The sequence below is a fragment of the Etheostoma cragini genome, chromosome 4 (assembly GCF_013103735.1).
Source record: "Etheostoma cragini isolate CJK2018 chromosome 4, CSU_Ecrag_1.0, whole genome shotgun sequence".
Lineage (NCBI taxonomy): Eukaryota > Metazoa > Chordata > Actinopteri > Perciformes > Percidae > Etheostoma > Etheostoma cragini.
Window position 1 is genome coordinate 21,985,931 of NC_048410.1, and position 22,679 is coordinate 22,008,609.

The following is a 22,679-nucleotide window of genomic DNA, read 5'->3' on the forward strand; positions in this document are numbered from 1 at the left end:
AATCAAAACTTTTGCAGGTGCTTTTTATTGATGTTTTTTACATTGATCTTTTTCTTACGTTTTTGTCCCTTTTTTCAACACTGTTGCCGCTTTTTTTCAATGTTTGTTACTCTTTTTTACATTTTCAACACTACGTAACACTAACTTATTAACTTTAGTTTTACAGTTATTTATGGAATTTATGGTCAATAAACCTCATTTATAGGATACCTTATGTTTGATTTAGAAAAGCAGAAATTAGAAATTATATTAGACTGAAATTAAAGGAATGGATGTTGATGGGTAATCATAGACTGGAATATGTCAACTTTTACTCAATACTATTACAAAACCACTTCAATTTGTTTTAAATGCTATTAAATTGAGACCCTACAAATAATGAAAGTAGAGGTTTTGGTGAGGAAGACGTTACTGGCGTGCACAGATTCCCGACCTGAATCTCATCCAGCACTTTTGGGATGAACTGGAACAGCAAGGTTTGAAGGAGCCGGGTCTTATCACCCAACGTCAGCGCCCAATCTCACTAATGCTCTTGTGGATTTATGGGGGCAAATCACTGCAGCCTGGTTCCCAAATCTTGTAGCCTCTAGAGTAGAGACTGTTTTATAGTTTCATATTAATAACCATGTTTATCTAAGTTAATTATCATACTTCAGCTACGCATCATAATTTGACAATCAGTTTTTCTTTTTTCTTCACTTTGGCTCCTTGCTTGTTATGATGACCCATTAATGTTTTAGCTATCAATTAACGCTACATAAAAAAGATTTTTTTAAATCAAGTAAGTCCCTTAGATATCCTAAGATTTTATGTCTCTGTCCTTTATACCCTCCAGTACCTTTTTTTTAAACGCATTAGACTCCCATAATGCAGCACAGTTTCCTGCATCAGAAGCAGACATCACCGATAGATCATTTGCCACTACAGTAAAGGTCAGATCATGAAAAGGGTTTCTTACCCGGTAACCTATAAGGTCCTCAGGGTGCTTTGACCACCCACAGATTTTTAACAGTGTGTGAATAACCCAACAAGCAACACCAAACATGCAAAGGATGTTTCTGACGCAAGCCCTATTGGCTATCGGTGGAGGACAGCTGTTTGTGTGCAGTACAAACATGACTTCAAGGCTTTTCAGATGACAGCTTGTTTAGCAGCTCTGTGGCCTGGCTGAGATAAACCGGAGACGAGAGCAACACAGTTCTTTTTCTTTCTTTTTTTGTTTCCCCAACGTAAATTGTTTGTATCCTTCCTCTTTCTAAGCAAAGATATAAGCATGCCCTGTGTTCGTTCTGCTGTTAGAAAATAAAGTTTGGATGCAACCAATAGGTGGTCAAACAAACGTTTTATGGGTTTTTGTGCGCAACAATGCATAGCTCTTTTTCAGATGACGATCATCAGAGTGACAAAAGATGGAGGCAGACACAACAATCTTTCTATCAAACTAGCATCTCATTGAATTGAATGCCTGCATTACGGGTAAACACAGTGACAGCACAACAGTTAAACCACAGTTAAATTCCATTTGACTCTGTAGTTATGTTACAAATTGTGGCCCGATGTGGAAACACAGATATCGGTACCAGCCTTAAAAATCTGGTCGGGCACTACTTGTAATACATCATACAGGTCAATACGTTGTCCTGTTTGGTATATTAACTATTATTTTTTAACTATTAACTAATGACAGTGCTAATGTCCCTCCCTTCCTCCTTTTTTAAAAATTTTTTTTTATTTTCGTCAACCAAAAGTCACTCTCTCGCCAAATAGTTCAGAATGCAGCTGCTACGCTTCTTAACAACATCACATTACCCAATTCCATGTTTGTCTCCCTTGTTGGATTTACAGTTGATTTTATGATTTTACTGATCACTTTTAAAGTGCATCCGGGTCTGGCCCCAAGCTATATAGCGGAGACTATTGACCCCATAGAAGTCAGTTAGCAGCCTTAGCTCCTCAGATGGGGCCTTCCTGGTCGTTCCAAAGTCCAGGCTTAAATCTAAAAGTGACCGCTTCTGCCATCAGAGCCCTTCAGCTTCGGAACGACCTGTCTGAAGAGAGAACGCTTGCAGAATCAGTGGCTTTATTTCAATCACTTTATAAAACCCATTTTTATGGACTTGTTTTCACGTGATGTTGCCTTATCATTGCCATTTTTGTATTGCGTTTATGCTTTTGTATTTATAATACATTTTGCTTTGTTTTGTGTCCTTGCTGTTTGGCTTTCTGTTGTCATATCGTCTTCTGACTATCCTGCTTTTGATTTGTCGGTCAAAGCACTTTCTAGAATCTGTTTTTGAAAGGCGTTTTGTAAATGGTTATTATTATTATTATTATTATTATTATTATGTGTTTTTGTCATGTCCTTTATCTTTGCTTTATTTGCATTGTAATGAATCCCTTGCAGGATGAAATGAGCACAGATTCATGTTGCTTGGTCATGTACAATCCTTTGCGACTACATTTTCAACCAAAATAAGTCCAGCTTGACTTAACAGTAGACTGAACCGATTTGAGGCCTGAGACGTGGACAGGGTGTGGGACCTCTTTGGTCCACAGACCTCCTGGTTAGTTTACAGAGCTGAGATCTGGTGAGGTCATCCCTGGGAGACTGTTCCATTGCTAATGAGAGGGGGGAGGTTTTTTCCAAGGCTACTCATGCCTCACTGGAGGTCCTCATGTCATCTGTGGCTTTGCGGTTTGTGCTCGCAGTGATTCAGGCCTTACCTTGGACTGAGTTTTTCCAGCTAGGCCCCAGAAGGTAATGAATGAAGATGGAACATGTTTTATTTAAGGACATTCATCATGTTAATCTCTTCAATGTAGAAAATATACTGATTGCAAAAAAGGTTTATTTGTGTGGGGCTTTTATTGTGCTTTTACATTTGAAAAGGTCTGTTAAAAACCCTGACAATCACTCCAAAGACCCACTTGAAAAAGCACTTACACTGTCACTAAACTAGCATTTGTTGAGTATGAGATGGACCTTTTACACAGGAGTCTGTGAATATCATACAAACCATAAAAGCACCATTCAGCACTCATCACAAGATGACCCCTACATTATCTGCCCATTTCCTAATGGCTTAACTGGAACAGTTTCCTACAGTAGACAATAAGCAACGTCCTCTTGAGAACTGCCTTTCAAATTATGGTAGGCTTCTTTACAATATTTTAGTTATTTTATCTAGTATGGCACAGTGATATAGGGACCCACCTAATTAACACCACCCTCACAACAACCTCCTTGTATTAGGCCCAGTGACAGGTAGCACACGGTATTTAAGAATTAGTTGGCTGCATTAATACAATAGCATACATTATAGCTACTGTGCTGTAATACAGTTCACTTGCTTTACCATCTTGCTTAAACAAGTTTTCCAGACATTTAGCATTCCACTTCCATAAAGTTGGGGGACTTACAATAGGTCATTATGAGGAGAATTATGCTAAAAATATTAAGCACATTTGAATTTGGGCTTTTAGAAATCTCTCAATCAAAATGTACTTGGGATCTTTTAAACTTTTAAAGCCAGATTACAGCTTTATGGTAGTACCCCACGCCCTCCCTTTGAAATGCAGGCTCTCTAACACTTCGAGTCAGACACCCTGATGACCTATTTTGGGTTATCTTGTCAAAATTGGAAAGCTCCCCTTAGAGCCACAAAATATAGAGAATACACTTTTTTACTTCTTCGCCGTGATACCAACTGTATCATTCGCCACTGTCGTTGTGGTGCGGACTCCGCCATCCACTGGAATTAGAACAATTTACTTATGGTAATAGTTGCTATATCTATTTATATAATAGTTTTATTCAGTCTATGGTTGCCGATAACTAGCAATTTGGTTAAATACCTTTTTAAGCCGTTCTCCTCTGGCTAATTTGGAACAAGACAAAAACGCACACATGAGGTTTTTGGTGAGATATTTGCTAAAATAATAGTCCATACACAAAAAAAAAAAGTACATACATCAGTTAGTAAACGTAACTTTTTTTCTACTTAACTCTATGTACTTATTTAGAAGTAGTCCGATCATAGTCAGTAGGCTAACATTTTACGCCAAGTGGTTGCCACGGTTACCGCTGAGTCGGACAGCCGTTGGCCATCATCTCTCAGGGTCTGGTCTCGTGCTCCCTGCTTCGCTTTTCCTCTTTTTTTTTTTTTTTTTTTTTTTTTAAAGGGGGGTGTTGCCTAGCCTGTCCCGTCCGCGGACTGCTTCTTTCTGCTCGCTGAATGGGAGAGAAATGGGTCTTATTGCCGACGGAGGATATGAGTTTGAATCTTAGCACGCGGATGGTTTAAGGGAGTTGTGTTCGAATCGGTCCCAGATGAGCGGTCGTGTTTTGATCGGGAAAGTACCTCCGCTGCAGCCGATGCCAAGAGTTAAAAGGACTTTACTTTTTACGCCAAGGTAACGTTAACACCTGGTTGATGATATTTCATTCATTACGGGACAAACGACTTTCCCGACACTTCTAAGTAATGAGTGTTGTTTATTTGCACTCAAATATCTATTGTAAACGGTTGTTTATGTGACTGTGAGCTAATAACATTAAATGTAGGTTATATGTCGTTGGCTTTAAATATGACCTGGCGTTTGACTAACGGTAAAGGTAACGTTACAGTAATGTGTCGATGGCATTCTCTTGAGTAACGTAAGCCTATCTACCTAATGAAATGAAAACACCGAGAAGTGCAGGAACGAATGTTGACAATGATTTGGCACGAGGAAGTCTAACATCTGTGGAACCATTTTATTGTTGGTGGACACGGCCGTGCTGCTAACGTTACCACAGCTATCTGCTGCGGATGTCTTCGCCACTTACTCAGCCATAGGCATGCACCCCAGGAGCTTTGTCTTTGCTGTCCTTTATGCAGAAAATAGACGTTGACGTAGAAGTTGATTTTCCAGAAGTTAAACGATAAGATGCATTCGGCTTACTGTGTGCTATTTCTCTTGTTTTTATAGGTAATAGGATAGAGCCTAGCAGTTGAAGCTCTAAATCTCAATAGAATGTCATGTGTGCGGATTTTTTGTTTATATACAGTATCTTGCAGTGGAATGTATTACCTTTTGGAAGTGTGTGTGTGTGTGTGTGTGTGTGTGTGTGTGTGTGTGTGTGTGTGTGTGTGTGTGTGTGTGAGATCCAGGTCTGAATAATGATTTGTAATGTCCCCACCCAGCTCCACTGCACCAATCATCCCTCAGTCTTCTTAAATTTAAAAATGTTCACAGCCACTGAAATAAAAGCACAGACCCACAAATCAGAGAGACGCTGGAGTTGTGCCACAGAAAACAAAAAAGTTAATTGCCATCCTATGTATTAAGTATGCTCTTTGCTGGTGTACACCCACCCTAACCCGGTCTAGATTTCACCCCTGAGAGCAGACACTTTTGGCTTGTAATGTCAACAGCCCACAGGCCCTCCTGCCTCTTCTTAGGCTGACATCCCTGTGGGGTTATTCATGGCCTTTCTGTCGCCCCTGACAGAGGTGGTATTGTTCAAACATACCACAGACATCTGGGCTTAATGTAAATCAAAATTATTCTTCCTACAGCTGGTATGCACAAACATTTGTTCCCCTCTTCACTCCCCTCTGAGGTCATGTATCTACGGCCACAAATCACTTCCCCCAAATGTTGCTTTTGTGCATCAGAATGCGTAAAACCAAAGTGTCAGGGTAAGCTTCTTCTTTGTTTTGCCAATGCGACTACAACTCAGCCACAGCCATGTGATTACATCCATTTCTGAACATGTATGGGCCATTTTTGTCTCACTGTGTTTTTCTATGTAATTCTGTGTTCCGTGCCTCTGCTAATTGCAGACTGCAGAGCCGCAAAGATCATTTTCAGCTTAGTGAGGAAAGCAAAAATAACTAATTCAGCTCATGCCGTGACTCGGCTCTAAAGGGTCTTAATAATTCACCTTTTCCACTGAGCCCCATTTTTGTGCGCCAACATAAACTTGATTACCACCTGTGGTTGCCACCAGTAATGATGGGCAACGGAATTATACAAATCTGAGTTGGACTCTCATTCAGCTCTCTGGAGATACCATTTTTAAATTCAACATGGCATGATTGCTCTTTTAAAGCTCATCAACAATGTTTTCCTCTTCAATTTTATTCTCCCCTCCGACTCTGAATAGTTTTATCGTCATGTGATGTCTTGGTCGACTGAGAGGCTAAATCTCTTGTTGAACTCCACACAGTTATATGCATTTTAAATGCATTCAAATATCATGTATCTACAGACCTGATGGCCAGTGAGCCGTTTCATTAGGCTGTCGTCCCCACACGAGAGGCCAGTCTGGCAGCATCTGTTTCAGGGAGGCGCAGGACTCCATTGTGGGGTGGAGGAAAAGGTCAGGGAGGGGTTAGAAGCATGTCACTCCGATTTCCCTTCATCCTGCTTCTTTAGAGCATACCAGACTGAGCTGAGCTTTTTACACAGCGTGATTTATCAGCCTATCCTGTGAAGTTTCCCTTGAACGGTTAAAGATTGCAGTGTGTTGGCCCCTGTTTAAAAACGGCTCGCTTTGCTGTCACTGGGATTTCTTAAATTACGGCTAATATATTTATTATTTCTATTTTTTTTAAAGTGAAATAGCCAGTTTGTGCAGTTCATTTTAAACTAAAAAAAATCTTAAAATGAAATGCCCAAACTAACCATTTTATAACTTTACATACTATACTATACAGAGTATTTACCATAATAAATAACTGCTAGTAATGCAACTATGAATTCCCAAAATAAGCTTAAAACCTAAAAAAAAACGTTTACAACCTCTGGCACCGGAATCAAAGCTATATACGAATACCAGAAAAGTATTTAAAAACGTTTTGGAGCAAGTACATGGCGGGGTCCGTAAGGGATAATGAACTCATTCCTTATTTCATTAAAACTGAAAGATCTGCTGTAGAAGCTTTGGTCACCATATGGTCTGGATGCTCCGATGGATTAGTTGAATCAAAGCAGCTGCAGCCATGTTGGAATTACCTGCTAGTTTGAGCATTTGGCCACCTCCAGAGAAAGCTTACTGCAGACAGATGGACGCATCACTGCTGCTGCCAGCCTTTTCTCCCTACTCCTTGTACAATGATTCATATGGTTACCATTTACATAATAACAGCATTTTTGCTAAGTGCTCATGCCGTCTTGTTTTCAGTTGGGATGAGAGCAGCTCCATCAGCAGTGGGCTCAGCGACGGTGACGGCGATGGCTCGGAGAACCTCAGTTCAGAAGAGTTCAACGTCAGCTCCTCCCTTAACTCCCTCCCGACCACACCCCTGGGATCCAGACGCAACTCCTCTGCTATGGTTAGCTGAAATACTCTTCCTAACCGTCTATGACAATGTTTGGCATTCATTTTATCTTCTTTTTTTTGTGTGAAAGCAGTGCTAAAGTTTGCCACCCAGGCTGTTTTACTCAATCTGTGATTTGCTTTGTATTGTGTGTCAAAGTGCTCAAATTATGATCATTTTCAGGTGCATCAGTTGTATTTAGAGGTTATATCAGAATAGGTTTACATGGTTTCATTTAAAAAAAATATATATATTTTTCTTGTACTGCACATTTCTGCAGCTCCTCTTTTCACCCTGTGTGTTGAGCTCTCTTTTGTAGCTACAGAGTGAGGCATCACACTTCTGTTCCATCTTTGTTGGGAGTCGCACATGCACAGTAGCTATGTTAGGACTACTAGCCAGTCAGAAGCACAGTATGAGGGAGTGCCACACTAGCAGCTAGTCGAGCATTATTATGTGTTACAAAGTGAGTGCATCATGAAAGTAACACAATAGATGAGTTTGGAGCAGTTTGAACAGTGTTTTCTGTTGGAGATGGTAAGTCCCTTTCGGGGGGACTTTGGTTTTTTCACTTTGTAAACCTATAAAATTGACAAAAAATATAAAAGACACAATAAAGGAAAGGGAAAGAGCCAAAGAGCACAATATGAGCACTCTAAATGCAGGTTCTTTGTTTTGACAAAAGCCACCTAAATGCACCACAGAGCTCACATCTGTCTTTAAAATAGAATCTCTGATCTTTCTTTCTTCTCTTTAGAATATTCCAAGGTAACTTCCGGTAGTTACACAGCGCCTTAAAGCCCCTTTTCACTCAAAAATGTGTTCTTCTGCTTATTGTTACTTTACTTGGATGTTTGACCTACACTGTGCAGAATAATGTACAGTATGTGCAGAGTTTCCCACTAGGAGGCAGTTTGAAGGTTCATCTGAAGGTGGAACATTTCTCTGTGCTCCCCTTAAACTTAAAGACAAACTTAGTGACACATATTTAGAATTTCTTTCAATAATGAAGTTTCACCAAGGTAAATGAACGTTTTTCCCCCTTCAAATGATGTAAAATGTTAAAAGATGTCTGGATGGAATCTTTAAATTGGATCAAACTTGTTTGATGTTCACCTTCGATAAGACGTAAACATTTCATCTTTTTGCTTACTTACAGAATGCTCACGAGGGAGGATTGAACATTAGTGCTCCTCAATGTGCCATGTGTTGCTCTATATTACATCAATAGGGTGCCGAGGAGCAGCATGCTCAATTTTGTCCTCCGTTCCACCTCCTTAACACCCATCACACAACACACATAGTTTTTCTATTACAGTGGAGCTTACGTTACAAAAATAAAGGCTCAATCTGTCCCCTATTATTACGTTTTCTGTAATATTCTTTACTTTGTAAGTTTTTCTCTTAAAGTGTTAAAATCCATAAAGACGTGTTTTTTTCCTTTCCATTGTCTTCCTCTGTGGTTTATTTTTTTATCTGCTTGGGGCATATCAGTCTATGTCTCCCTCCCTCCCGCTGGAATGCAGCTGAGATGAAAGACAACGTTCAATTCCTTAGATAACACATGACTGATGGTTACCCACACTGCGCCTCTTCCCTTTTTTCTCTGCAGCTCCGCACTGATGCAGAGAAGCGCTCCCTGGTGGAAAGTGGACTTTCTTGGTACAGCGAGGATGGCAAAACCGTCCACAAGCTTGATAGTTGCAGCTATGACACGGGAAGTCTCAAGACGGAGGCCCCGAGCAAGTGGAGAAAGAAGCCTCCAAGCCTGAGTGAAGATACAGGGTATAAAGGAGAACTGAGGAAGCCTCAAAGCTTGGGTCAACCGGGAAGTTTCAAGAAGGCTCGAAATGCTCCTATAGGCGTGACCTCCCCCATAACCCATACCTCTCAGAGCACGTTAAAAGTTGCAGGTGAGATCTAAGAGTATCTTTTTACTTTTCATGTGTACGTCTCTTCTTATCAGCCTCTTCTCTACTTTTCCTCTCCTAATGGAATTTGGTTGATCTCACTACTAAATCTATGTCATCCATTATCTCTTTGTATGCTGTATCCAAATGTAAAAAAACAGATTGTTTGTAGAGCAGCCAAGGCAGATATCTGCTTAGTGTCAAGATGAATACAGAAGTGTCCCCCTTAGCGTAAGCAAGGGTTTTGATTTGTGAGAAAAAAAAATGAAAAAAGCTGCAGCTTAAGGCCCAGAGCCGTGTTTTGGCAATTATCTAAAAGCCGGTTACTGTGCATGTCTGCAGAGACACTGTGTCTGCCGTCTGCAGCAACTAAATGTATTTAATCCCCAACAAAACATGCCATGATTAAATAATAGGTTAGAAATGAGTTCCAATACCAACATTTCTTGGCCTTTCATTTTAATTTCCTCAGCTAAAGCTAAAATAAAGCTTCAAAGACAAGTGATTAACATTAGACCTGATTATATGTATGTTGGCTGCAGTTCTGCAGGGAAAAAAAAAAGATTTCCTTTACCCTCATCCTTTAATGAAACTTTCAATCTCAATACATTTGCCTGAGCTGTTCTTTCACTTTAGTGATCCATATAGATCAGATTTTGATTTATTATATCACTTGGATATATCTTTCATGATTATGGTAAAATAAAGTTTGTAGTTCACATTTGGCATCCCGGGCACACAAATGTCTCTAAGCACAGTAAATACAGATATTTCTTGCAAATATTTTATTTCATCTGTAGAGACTGGAAGGAGATGAACATTTTCTTTTACATGAAGGTTAAAGAGAAGTTTTGTGCTGCTTATCCATTTTGGTTCCAATTATTACGAGTGGGGTTGTTTTAATTTCTGTTAGCCCCAATTTACTGGTTTTACTGGCCCATCCACCCATTCAGTCTGTTCATCCATCCATCATCCAACCTTCTGTTTTAGAGTAGCTTGTAAGTGTCAGGTTCATGGTGGCAGCAGGACAAACCGAGCAGCCCAAACATTCTTGCTGCTTTCATTTAAAGACATGTAATTGTCATTGAAATTGCCATAATGGGGTTATTCAACTATACAATATCTTTCTTTATGTAGCACCTAAAAGTGAGAAGCCACTGGATAAATCCAGGATTTCCCTCAAAACTGCTGGTCTACAACGGTCTCGTTCAGACGCTGGCAGGGATCATCATGGAGAGCACCGCAAGCCCCCATCCGGTTTAGTTAAACCCACAGCTGGAGCCTCCTTTGGCTACAAGAAACCACCAATGGCCACCGGTACCGCCACTGTTATGACAGCAGGGGGCACCACCATCTCCAGTGGTTCTGCTACTGTGGGGAAAACCCCCAAGTCCTCTGGCATCCCGGTAAAACCTGTGGGAGGAGGTACACCATCGGGTCGAAAGAACAGTTTTGACGCCAGCAGTGAGCAGGGCTTCTTGGGGCCCAACTCCCGAAACAGTATTCAGTACCGCAGCCTGCCTCGACCGGCCAAATCGAGCACGCTCAGCGTGATCGGTCGCCCTGCACCTCGGCCTGTCAGCGGTACCATTGACCCCAGCCTGTTGACTTTGAAACCTGTGCCCATGGCCTCCACAGGCCCCAGGATTAAAGAGCCCAGTAGCTGCAGCAGTAAGATGTCTAACAGGACGAGCACAGGCCCGGTGAACATGACAGACCGAGAGAAGGAGAAGGAGAGAGCTAAAGCCAAGGCTGTGGGCGCCGACGTAGACTGTGGTTCTCTGAAAGGAGAGACTCAGTCCACAGGAGAGTCCACTGTGAAACTGCACGGCCTGAGACGGACCGGCAGCAGCAAATACCCTGAACTGTCCTCACCCACCACACCAAGGTGTCTCATTTAAATATTACTTTAAAGGGTTGGTTTACCCAAATTACACACAAAATACTAAGTTCTTCCTGATATCTAGTGGCATACTGTATAGAGGTCTTACTTTTCCATCAGATTTTATTTTCTAGTTGTATCTAGCTATGCAGGTACAGACATTTTGTTTTAATATGCTTAGGATCTCTGCTTTGGGCCTAATACATCACCACAACAGACCTACAGGATTAGAAAAAGTCACAATTTGAAAAATGTAATAGCAATAACTCTTTATACAGTGTCCTAGTTACTCTAAAACAATCCACCGTTTAGACTAGTGCTGTCAGTTAAATGCGTTATTAACGATATTATGCAAAAAGATTATTGCAAGATTAAGGTTCTTTTTGGCCTAGCAAACTTCGTACTTTTTTCACATTTGTTGCAACAACTAGTAACATTACAATAACTACAACACCACACCGGATCTAACTAGACCGGAAACACGCCACACACACTTGTTTAGGCTTGCGAGTCGCCCAAAGAGTAGCAACGGTACAACGGTTTTGAGTGGATGGTGAGAGCAAGACCAATTTAACTATGCCATTAATAAGATTAATAGCAATTAAACATTTTACTTCTGAGTCATTTTACAGTAATGGGAACAATGTTGTTATGTGCTTATGTTGCTGTTGAAATTAAGAGACAGAATTCTCATAACCTTGCCAAGTACAGTCACAACTATCTGCCTGGCTATAAATGGCTTAACGTACAGAAGTCAGAAAATGAACTTAAATGAATATACATCATACGCCTACTTTCTATATTTCATTATCTTTTTTCTGACTGATCTCTAGGATGCTGAACACTAAGTCCCTGTGTCATCCAACCAGCCTGGCTCACATGGACAAGGTGAACTCCAACAGTCTTGACTCCTGTGTGACCATCCACGACCTCCCGCCCAAAGTCCCCCCGTATTCCAAGCTGCAGGACTTGGCTGGCTCCCACACCTCATCCCGCCTCACCCCCAGCCCAGCGCCTGTGCTCCACATCAATTCCCCCAGCTCCTACACCAGCGAAAGTCTGAGCGGATCACCGCTGCTCTACCCCAAGCTGTCCGGCATGCACCGCAGCTTGGAGTCCCTGCCCCTCCAGATGAGTGTGGCTTCCAGTACGAGGTTTGTCAGAACTGCCATGCATGACAAGGAAGAGAGGGGTACAGGAACCTGGGGAGCTGGATCCAGGACATCCCTCAACCTCACAGATAGGTATGTCTAATCTCGAGAAATGTCTAGCATTGAGCTATCAAAGGTGGAAATAGAAAATAAGTTATTTGAGTAAAAAGCCTTTCAATGAGCCTTTCCGTTCTTTTCCATCTTCCTATGAACTAGAAGAAGTCTGCATTTATCCCAGCTGCTGAACAAAATGCCCAGTAGGCAGTTGGCCCACTGTTTCGCTGTGAAGACATCCAACATTGGGCTATACGTTTTTTGGCAGCAGACATACATTTTCCGGGAACAGAAAGTCTGTCGGTGTTATTTAGAAGATGGAGGCTGGAACTATTAGAAAATGTAAAGGTGCCTGTCTGTCAAGGTGGAGATGGTCTGAAATATTTCCTGCCAAAACATGTTTACTTTTAGCCAATCCCACGCTGTTTTAATGAAAGTCCCCAGTGTGCCAAGTGGGACCAAATGTATTAAAGATTATCACTTGATATGTCTTATCCGGATGTTACGCAGGTCTTATGACAAAACTTTAGATGAATAAATTAATGATAGTGTTTATGTATGGCTCTGAGAAGTTATTCACAATGACTAGTTCTACGAATAATGTTTTTATTCTCTTCTTCACAGCTTGCAAACAGACAGAAACACCTTGCCGAAGAAAGGATTAGAGTACGTCCAAGCATCTATTTGAAATCTCACTTTGTGATATATCTTCATTGTTGGGAGTTAAAATAATTTTTCTTTTCTCAGACGCTATGGCTCAAGCCTGTCAGAGAGTGACGGCAAACCTGGAAGGCGCCACTCCCACACCATAGTCAGCATGACAGAGAGCGATAGCCCCCCTCAGCTGCCTTCTCCCACCCGCCCTCTCCATCCCTCCTCTGGCAAGGCTCCCCTCACCAACGTGGGTGAGTCTGCTTGCTCCATTTGGCTGCCAAGTTCTAAAAACACTCACTGTTTGAGCTATGTAACTAAGGAGGTCTTTGATAAGTCATCCGTCTTATTATTAAGGACAGGGATATTAAGTTCACGCAGAGAGGAAAGTCCGGCATAGTTTCTCAGTTAAGAGGCGTTGACACAAGTTGTCAATAAATGGATCCAGTCATGCCTGAACCAGGAAGGGATGGCAAATTATTATGGTGTCAGATTTCAATATGCTGAATATTACTATGCCGCCTCTGCACTTATTCAAGAAAGTAAAAGAAAATAACTTGAGTTAAAGTCTGAAATATGCTGGAGATGGAGGGTTATGTCAGGCTATTTTTATCTTTGACTGTTGTGGGACTGTAGTGTTGCCTTTCTCTTAGTCATCAGAATAAGTGTGTGTGTGTGTGTGTGTGTCTCTGTCTCTGTCTCTGTGTGTGTGTGTGTGTGTGTGTCTCTGTCTCTGTGTGTGTCTGTGTCTGTCTGTGTCTAGAATTGTATCCTACAGTTTTACATGTGTCATTTACTGTGTTTCCAAACATCTCTCTTTTATGTCTATAGTCGCCCCAATAACTATTGGCACCCCGAGGATATCGCGCTCCAACAGCACAGGCCCACCTAGTGAGTCATCCTGCGATCTCTATGGATCCTCCCCTCTGGGCAGCAGTATGTCCCTGGCTGATCGGCCAAAAAGCATGATGCGGTGCGGGTCTTTCCGTGAACCCGGAGATGAAGGTGAGCCTCCTCAGCCGGCCTCTCTGCAGGGGAGTTTCCCAACATTACCTCAAATGAAACAAGGCTTTCTGCTCCTACAGCACACATACTATCAATCAAAATGTCAGAACGGGAGTCTTGGTGCCTTCATTTTACATTAATATTAAGATGTGTATGAGATATAGGCACTATCTGTGGTCCAAATGTAAACAAGACCTTCTACCAATAATTTAAACATGCCTTTGCTCTCAGATATTTTTCAGGCGTTTTTATACACATTCAACCACTAGCTCCAAGTTCTTAATGTATTTCAATGTGATAGCAAAGGTTTATGTCAAACTCTTAAATCATTTCTGTTATTGATATGTTTTAATTGTGTGACTGAGGGTGATACATTTCATTGCCTTACGGGTAGTCAGTAGTAACAGCGATTTAATTTATGCATCGCTTTAGTCATTTATCTGCAACATCAAAGATTACTAGCATTTCTTAAGTACATTGGTAACCAAGTAAATTGCCTTAAATAAAAGTTGCTTTTAATATTAAGTCGAATCTTCACCTTGCCTGTTTCAGTGCATGGCTCTGTGCTCTCTTTGGCGTCCAATGCTTCATCCAACTATTCCTCGGTGAGTAGATACAATCCAGTCCTACTTTACTGTTGCTGGACTATAATGCTTTGTGACTGCCATTTACACAGTGTCCTGTGTCTTCAAGAAGCAAAACGATAGAAAAGAATTAGCATGGCATAGAATTGTTTTCTCCAATACAGGAAATTTTCTTTAATCATAATGATACATGGATTTTAGGCATGCAGGGCAGCCTTGCATGCTTTCTATTAATCAACCTTACAGTATATCCTAATTGGTTATAAACCTCTTAGTGAACTGGTATTGCATTCTTTGATTGGGCAATTTTCTGTACCTATTCCAACTGTGTATTTTTCAACATAGCCGTAAAACTTCAGTGATGTCCCTTTGGTAACAGCCCCTGAAGCTAACGCTCTACCCTATCCTTCTTTATTGTTCATTTGCTTTCACCATGCCTACTTTAGAATGAGGAGAGGATAGAAGGGGAGGTAAGGCCAACGTACCATGACTCTTCAACTCACATTGTGCCTTTTCTCTGTATCATCGGTCAGTCATGTCCTGTTGAAACTGGTCCATTCACCAGCTGATGTTAACAGTGCTCAGTGGAGTATGTGGCCACGGATCTCTTAACTGCGGATCTCCTAACTCATTTCATTTTGTTTTTATCCGTGATACCTCTCATCCATCAGCACCACCTGCTAACACTTAGTTGGACTCTGACCTCATACAATTCCCAGTGCATCCCTTGATTAACAATGTATTAACCATTGCTATATATATCAGAGGTCGCACACCTCTGGAGCAACAAGGGGTTAAGTGTCTTGCTCAAGGACACATTGGTTAGCGTAACCCAGATCTCCCACGCCAAAGGCATGTGTAATATCCACTGCACCATCGCCATCATATTTTGTTGTTTGCATATTCTTTATTTAGCTAACCACACAAAACAACACATGCAGATGCGACATTATCATAATCAAAACTTTATTAACAACACTTCTGGCTTTTTGTCCAAGGTATTTTATATATTTTATATTACATTGTCCATACTACTGAGCTTACTTTTTAATTTGTCCACAGCAAATCCGCAAGCTAAGGCGAGAGCTGGAGTCTTCCCAGGAAAAGGTTGCCGACTTGACCATGCAGCTTAGTGCCAATGTATGTATGATATTTATGTTTTTTTAAAGATTCCCTTTTGGCCTCTTTTGGTAAGCTAATTTGTTTGTGTGTTGGATGCATGTCAGAACGTTATCAGAGTGTGATCAATTCAAAATGCAGATGACACCTCCTCTAAGTCATTGGTTGCGTTTGAAATCACATACTCTGCACTGCATACTCAATATGGACATTATTGTTTTACACCCTTTTGTGTAACTAAACAGTAGTGTGAATGCTTTTGGACACGCTAAGCTGTCATTTTCAACGTCACTTACTGAGAACCTCCTTGCCGCTGGAGACACGTAACCATGGTAACTCCTACCTATCTCAGCTGTAGCGGCATTGCCAGATAATGCTTAAATTACTGAACTAGGTAAATAACTAGACTAACAGTTGTTTTAATTATGTAGAAATTTAAATTTGAGCGCTTTTGACGTTCCCTAGTCGCCTTAGTAGCTGTCCGTTTGTCTGTTATGAACGTTGCCGTTACTATGGCATTGCATTGTGGGATACTTATGCTGGTGTTGTGTCCAGTGTGCAATCAAGTATTTCATCGGAAATGGAATGCAATTCACGTACTTCTGGTTTCATACTCAGATTTCAGACTTACTAGATAATCTCACATACTGTTTTAGCCTACTAGATAGTTAGTATGTTAGTATGGAATTACGGATCCAGCCTTTGATTTAGTATCCCAAAACTAACTGAGATACAGAAACCCCTTTTTACAGGTGCGTCTAATATCTGCCATACATTTTGGTGAGGGTGAGATGTGGGGAAGATATAGTGAATCCCTGCTCACTTAAAAAAATGAGTATCACCTTGATGACTCTGGATGTTGAGGCATAACTCTGGCCTCGGTCTGACTTGCAGGGAGTAAGGACAACCAGTCACAACATATCTAGGATGTACCAACCTACCCAACACAATCTTTTTTTAATTATATTTTTGAGCATTTTATGTCTTTATTTGAAAGCAGACTGAGAGTGAGATGATGACAGTAAACGAAGGGAAAGCAACATACAAGAAAAAAGGTCCCCAGTTGCAGTTTATGGTTAGCTCCCTAACCAATAGACAACTTTGGTCTTAATGCAGACATGCTTTATTTCCAGTTCTCCTTCTGCCACTCACATCTTTCCACTGTTGCTATAATCCTTCAGCTATGCGATCTTCATAGACACCCGTTTAACCTTAACCCTTAACTTGCTTTTAATTAACTGAACCAGCTGAAAAAAAATGTCAGCCCCTGCTTCTTCTCACCCTGCAGCTTCTGAATGCTTGAGATTGGCTTTTTTCCATCACACTCAGCTTTTACTTTAACACCACCTCACCACTGATTCGGATCTAACAGACAACCAGTATGAACTACAGTCTCCTATTGCACAACCCACTGCTGTTGCTAAACTATCAATTAACCTGGTTTTTTTTAACTCACTATGTCAGTGTTTCTCAAATGGGGTTCTGTGTACCCCTAGGGGTAAATTGGAGTACTGCAGAGGTTTATGTGTGGGGGGTACTTTTTGAAATGTTAATTTCAAATGTAACAGTTATGCTGAATTCATACAATTAATTTAGTTATGGATTCTAAATATTTGAAGTAACATGTAAGTGTGTTTTAGTAACAAGCGTGTTAAGTACATCAGACACTAAGGGTGCAGAGCTGTAATGTACCTCTTTATGTAGCCTCTTTTTCTACCTAAAATGCTTTGCACTCATAAGGGGGTACTTGGCTAAAGAATATTTCAAAAGGGGGTACATTATTGAAAATTTTTTGAGAACCACTGTACTAAGTGACTGTTTTTACTATATTATAAGTTTGATCCCACACCTAACGCCACTGTCCCTCTCTTTTACGTTCTTGGACGTATTGACTGCTGGACTCGCTGCTTCCCCCTGCCTGCCTCCCGCTGACCCGCACCTTTGGATGCTGGGTGTAGCAGCTAGGCCAGGTTTGTGTGACTGTTGCTTCTAGAGAGCTCTCTGCATGATTGTGAGTGGACGTCAAGCTGACGAGTTGCTGTCATCCGACCTCTCTTTTGGGCCCTTTGCGTCGAACAGCTGACCTCCTCACCAACTTTGAAGCATGTTGACAACTAATTATTTTTTATTTTTCTATTAATTTTATTCCAATGATCTATTAATCTGTTGACCATTCTTTCAATTCATTTCATTTAGTGTCTGAAGAACAAAGTGGAAAGGATCAGCATAATTTATTAGAGCCAATTCTGGTTTCTTTTTTATACTGATCATTTTATAGTGATACTGTATATGAAGATCTGCTGCGAAAAACAGCAAATTTTGCATATTTGCTTTATAAATTTCTCATACTGATTGCATTTCCTGTTGAGTTGTTAAGACTCTTACATCCCCCTGAAAGGCTTGCTTTTACTAGGTCAATAACATTATTCAAACAGATTCAACGTGTAACAGCGAAAAAAAAGACCAATGCCAGTTACCCACAAAAAGAAATAATGAAGGGAATGATAGGCTGGCTATATTTAACAAAATAAGGGAACCCACCCAGACCCACCACACACTGTGCTTTCAGACCTGGAAACTATTAAACCAAAAAAAAAAAGACACCAAACCCAACAAAAATAAAGCAGCTAAAAGAGGACTATCTGAACCATCATTCCAACAAACCAGCAAATAGAAATTGTCTTTATTTCTTTATATATTCACTATGATGGTGTCAGCCATTGCTTTTAGAAGCTTTCTATTTGTTCTCTCGTATCATCAGGCAGAAATAGGGCCAGACGTCCTTGCCTAAACATGCTACTTGTGGTTGACCAGGTTTGCCCCTCAGCGCAGCGTCCCTTTCCTCCCTCACCACCATGAGCCTAACATCCTCTTGCATCTCTGACATCATCCACAGCTGTCCACTACTCCATCTCTCCCTCCTCTACCAGCAGAAGGAGAAAGCCATTTGCTTGTGAGGGTGCAGACCGGTTCCATGCAGCCGGTGACTCATACCTGTCTGCTGTCTCAAACCCCCCTCTCTCTCTCTCTCTCTCTCTCTCTCTCTCTCTCTCTCTCTCTCTCTCTCTCTCTCTCTCTCTCTCTCTCTCTCTCTCTCTGCCTCCTTCTACCTCTGTGTCTTTCTCTAAAGGCTAATCTGGTAGCGGCGTTTGAGCAGAGTTTGGCGCTGATGACGGCACGCCTGCAGACCCTGTCGGTCTCTTCGGAGCAAAAGGTATCTATCATGATGCCAATGACTGTTCCTGTGACATATGTGGCAGTTTGCATTTATAATTTAACCCCGACACTTAAGAAAACACGCCATGAATGTAATTCTAGAAAAAAATAGTCTCACTACATACTGTACTCAACAAATACTGTGCATGATGATGATGGTGATAAACATTAGACTGATCATGGTTGAACTGCTTTATATTAGATCCCGTCAGTGACAGAGAAGCTACCAGGGGACATAGTTGTCCTGGAAATGAGTTGTGAGTCAAAGGTTCGTATAGCAGGATTTCCATTTTGTCATCAGCCATTGAACACAATCCGGTCATTCGTGTTTGAAGCAGATGTTTGTCATTCCACAATCCTCGGTTTAGAAGAATGTTGGTTTAGTTAACAGACTTTAAGCCAGTAGAACACATGTTGATATTTTCCTTTTTCAGGACTCTGAGCTCACTGAGCTGAAGGACACCATTGAGGTTCTGAAGGTCAAAAACACAGAGGCCCAAGAAATCATTCAGGGGGCTCTCAGTAATCCGGACATCACACCTAAAGGTACAGGGCCAAGGATGTAAAAAAACAAACAGATACATGCAAAGAGGAAGCTGGGGAAAAAGCTTCTCCACCCAATATTCAGTGTGCTCTTTTTATTTATTTATTTTCTCTTGGAACGTAGAACTGCTGATAAAACGCCAGAACTCGTCAGAAAGCATCTCCAGCCTCACCAGCAACACCAGCCACTCCAGCCACTCTAGCATGGGTAGTCTGAAAGAGCAGGAGGCCAAGAAGAAGAAGAAAAAGGGCTGGGTGAGAGATAGAGCGCACACAGGCAGACTCTAGACGTCCCACTGATTTGGAAATACTGTTTTGATTTTGCAGTGGTTTCTGAATCAGATGTTTTCTCAGTTCATTTGAGAAAGGGATGAAAACTTTTGAATTGAACCATTAGCTTTTTAGGCTTTGTAATGTTCAGGTATCTCATCAATGTCAAATTCATCAACACATTGTGATAGGTAATATTATCATATTTCAAGGTACAAGGATTTTTTTTGCTCATAAAAAGAATAACTTAAAGTGAAAAATATACTTGATGAAGGATTACACATTATGAATAAGTTTTAAAATGAGACAGCTATGTTGGCCCAGTGTGTAGATAGCTTGCAGCGTGCGTGCGTGCGTGTGCGTGCGTGTGTGTGTGTGTCATTCTTGTCCTATCATGTTCCAAGTCTGTTATTAAGTATGATTCTGTTCTCTCCCTCATGCTGCCCTGCCTTTTTGATTTTAGGTCTTTGAGGTAAGTGATGTTGCTACGTTAGATAAACCCTGAACCCCCTTTCATTCTGCAGCCTGCATGCACTTCATGAGACAAACTTGTCTTTTATTGATTTACAGAATCCCTTTGTACATTGTTTGATCATATTAAACTGTTAACGGTGTGTAAGCAGCATTGTTGGCTGGGGTTTGTAAACACAGCGCTCAAAGTTGGCTTTTCCTTCTTGGCTCACATAGGGAGGGAAGGGGAAAGAGGGAGAGGTTAGCAGTGAATCAGAGGAAGAAAACGTTATTTTATGATTCATTTGCAACCGTTATGTTATAAACATACACACCCTCAACAATCATGCCAGATTTTGTGTGACTGCCGAGCTACAGTTCATCATGTCACCGCATCTGTGTTGCTTAAACACAAACGCAGCGGTTTGAACGGGCTGTACAACCTGCGCACAGTTATTGGCTTGGGGTTACACCCCGCCATGTGGGGCCCAAAGACTATGGTTGACGCTCATAAATGTCCCAGACACAGCAAAATAAGAAACAAATAGGAAAATACAGGCAGAGGGCGGGGTTCTGCAGATACAGACACCCCAACCCACTTCTAGAGGGTCATAAGTGATGATTGAGAGGGATTACTTTTGTAGTAGTCTATACATTGTTTTGCCCTGCTAAGTATACCTTTTAAATTAAATTGTGGATTTATGTAGTCGGTTCTCCATTAAACTGTACCGTTATACTGTTGACATCAAACGGTTCAATGAAGATAAGTGTTACTGTTGTACAAAATTTTACATAGAGATGGTTTTCAGAAACACACATCTCAAGAATGTGTGTTATGATTATCATTGACTGATGTGTTGTGACTGTGATAGGTTATCCATTTTTATTCCTGCAAATTTTATTTTATTTTAGTTGGGCATGTTAGGCCTTTATTTCCACATTACAGATGAAGACATGAAAGGGGAGAGATAGGGCGAATGGCATGCAGTAAAGTGCCGCATACAAATAAATTTGAACTAGGTGGCTACATAAATTAAGAATAAAAAATACAGTGTGTACCAGAAGGTTAACAAGAAACAAGTGTGTATAACAAATCTCGGTGGAAAACATAGTGTGTCTGGAGAAAGCAGCTCAACACAAGTACTTTTAAGAATGGCTTGTTATTGTATTATTATTTATATCAGTCTGTTTCTCCTCTGTACAGTTGCGCAGCTCCTTTAACAAGGCCTTTAGTAAGAAGGGCTCTAAGGCGTCAGGGCCGTATGCTGACATTGAGGAAATTTCCACCCCAGAATCCTCTGCACCTTCCTCCCCCAGAGTTCACCATGGTGGAAACAACCCTCCATTGTCAATTAAATCATCAGCCTCTACATCATCATCGGGGTAAACTTCTCCAGCCAATAATCTGTTAAACTAGAAAGTTCTGTAAATCCCCGTATATTGTGTTCTAACATAATACATTAGATATCATTGTCAAAAATGGATGTGGATACACAGTAGATAAGTACAAGACTATGCTGCCTGCACCCTGCACACACATGTTGCTGTATCCGTGTTTTATTTTAATATCTCCAGACTCTGTGAAGGAGATGAGGTGGGGGATGATAAGGTTGTAACAGAACTGCGTACAGAGCTGTGGGAGAAGGAGCGCAAACTGACAGACATCCGCCTGGAGGCTCTGAGCTCTGCCCATCAGTTGGAGCAGCTGCAGGAGGCCATGAACAACATGCAGGTACGTGTGATATGTTAACTAGATTGTGTGTGTGTGTGTGTGTGTGTGTGTGTGTGTGTGTGTGTGTGTGTGTGTGTGTGTGTGTGTGTGTGTGGTAAGGGGTGGCAGTAATCCATCACTTCCTGGGCACTGCCAAGGTGACTCTTGAGCAAGGCACCAAACCCCCAACTGCTCAGGGGTGCCTTTCCATAGGCCACCCCCCCACTCTGACATCTCTCTATTAGTGCATAGGTACTGAGCATGTGTGTGTAATTCAGGCCTGTGTGTAATCACAACAGAGTGTAAATTGTAATTTTACCCTTGCAGGATTAATAGTGTACACATTATTAATCTTTCAAGTCTAACTTTCCTCTTTTCTTGTTTGGTCTTGTGATAGGTTATGCATTTAAATTTAATTATGCCAGTTTCTCCAAACCTTTTCAGCATACACTCGGAAAAACATCACTAAAGCTGTATTATGGAAGTGGCCCTGCGATTTAAGAAACTTCCTGTAACACTTTTTATTATTTTTGTCTGCAGTCGACAGTGGAGAACCTGAAGGCTGAGAACGACCATCTGAAGACGGGTGGTCTGTCCCCCTGTCCATCTCCTGGACCCTCCAGCTCCGCCTCCCAGTCCTCGGGTCTCACTGCTCTGGGAAGTTTATCACCTCGACAGTCCGTAGCCATGCACATGCCCAAAAGCTACAGCAGAGGGCTGAGTGAGGGGGGCAGCTCAGGTACAGTTTAGTCTCTGACCTGTTGACAATGTGGAGTCATAGTGGTGACACCACTGTGCTCGACAAGTAGGCATAGCACGTAGATTA

The 22,679-nt window shown here is 41.3% G+C and overlaps 1 protein-coding gene across 13 annotated transcripts in view; it reads left to right on the forward strand.

The window, feature by feature from the left end:
- nav1b (neuron navigator 1b) overlaps positions 1-22,679 on the forward strand; it is a 74,701-nt gene that overhangs the window by 42,860 nt on the left and 9,162 nt on the right. For 3 of the 13 annotated variants that reach the window (XM_034870621.1, XM_034870620.1, XM_034870632.1), the window contains 19 exons: positions 7,172-7,322; positions 8,920-9,220; positions 10,355-11,105; positions 11,933-12,343; positions 12,929-12,970; positions 13,052-13,209; positions 13,787-13,960; positions 14,513-14,565; positions 14,991-15,014; positions 15,607-15,684; positions 17,625-17,633; positions 18,794-18,877; positions 19,082-19,147; positions 19,314-19,425; positions 19,547-19,677; positions 20,156-20,164; positions 21,347-21,525; positions 21,718-21,874; positions 22,394-22,592. In XM_034870621.1, coding sequence (XP_034726512.1) covers positions 7,172-7,322; positions 8,920-9,220; positions 10,355-11,105; positions 11,933-12,343; positions 12,929-12,970; positions 13,052-13,209; positions 13,787-13,960; positions 14,513-14,565; positions 14,991-15,014; positions 15,607-15,684; positions 17,625-17,633; positions 18,794-18,877; positions 19,082-19,147; positions 19,314-19,425; positions 19,547-19,677; positions 20,156-20,164; positions 21,347-21,525; positions 21,718-21,874; positions 22,394-22,592 — 3,089 coding nt within the window. The remainder of the gene's footprint in view (positions 1-7,171; positions 7,323-8,919; positions 9,221-10,354; positions 11,106-11,932; positions 12,344-12,928; positions 12,971-13,051; positions 13,210-13,786; positions 13,961-14,512; positions 14,566-14,990; positions 15,015-15,606; positions 15,685-17,624; positions 17,634-18,793; positions 18,878-19,081; positions 19,148-19,313; positions 19,426-19,546; positions 19,678-20,155; positions 20,165-21,346; positions 21,526-21,717; positions 21,875-22,393; positions 22,593-22,679) is intronic. The other 10 variants (XM_034870626.1, XM_034870633.1, XM_034870622.1 and 7 more) reach the window with 9 other exon arrangements.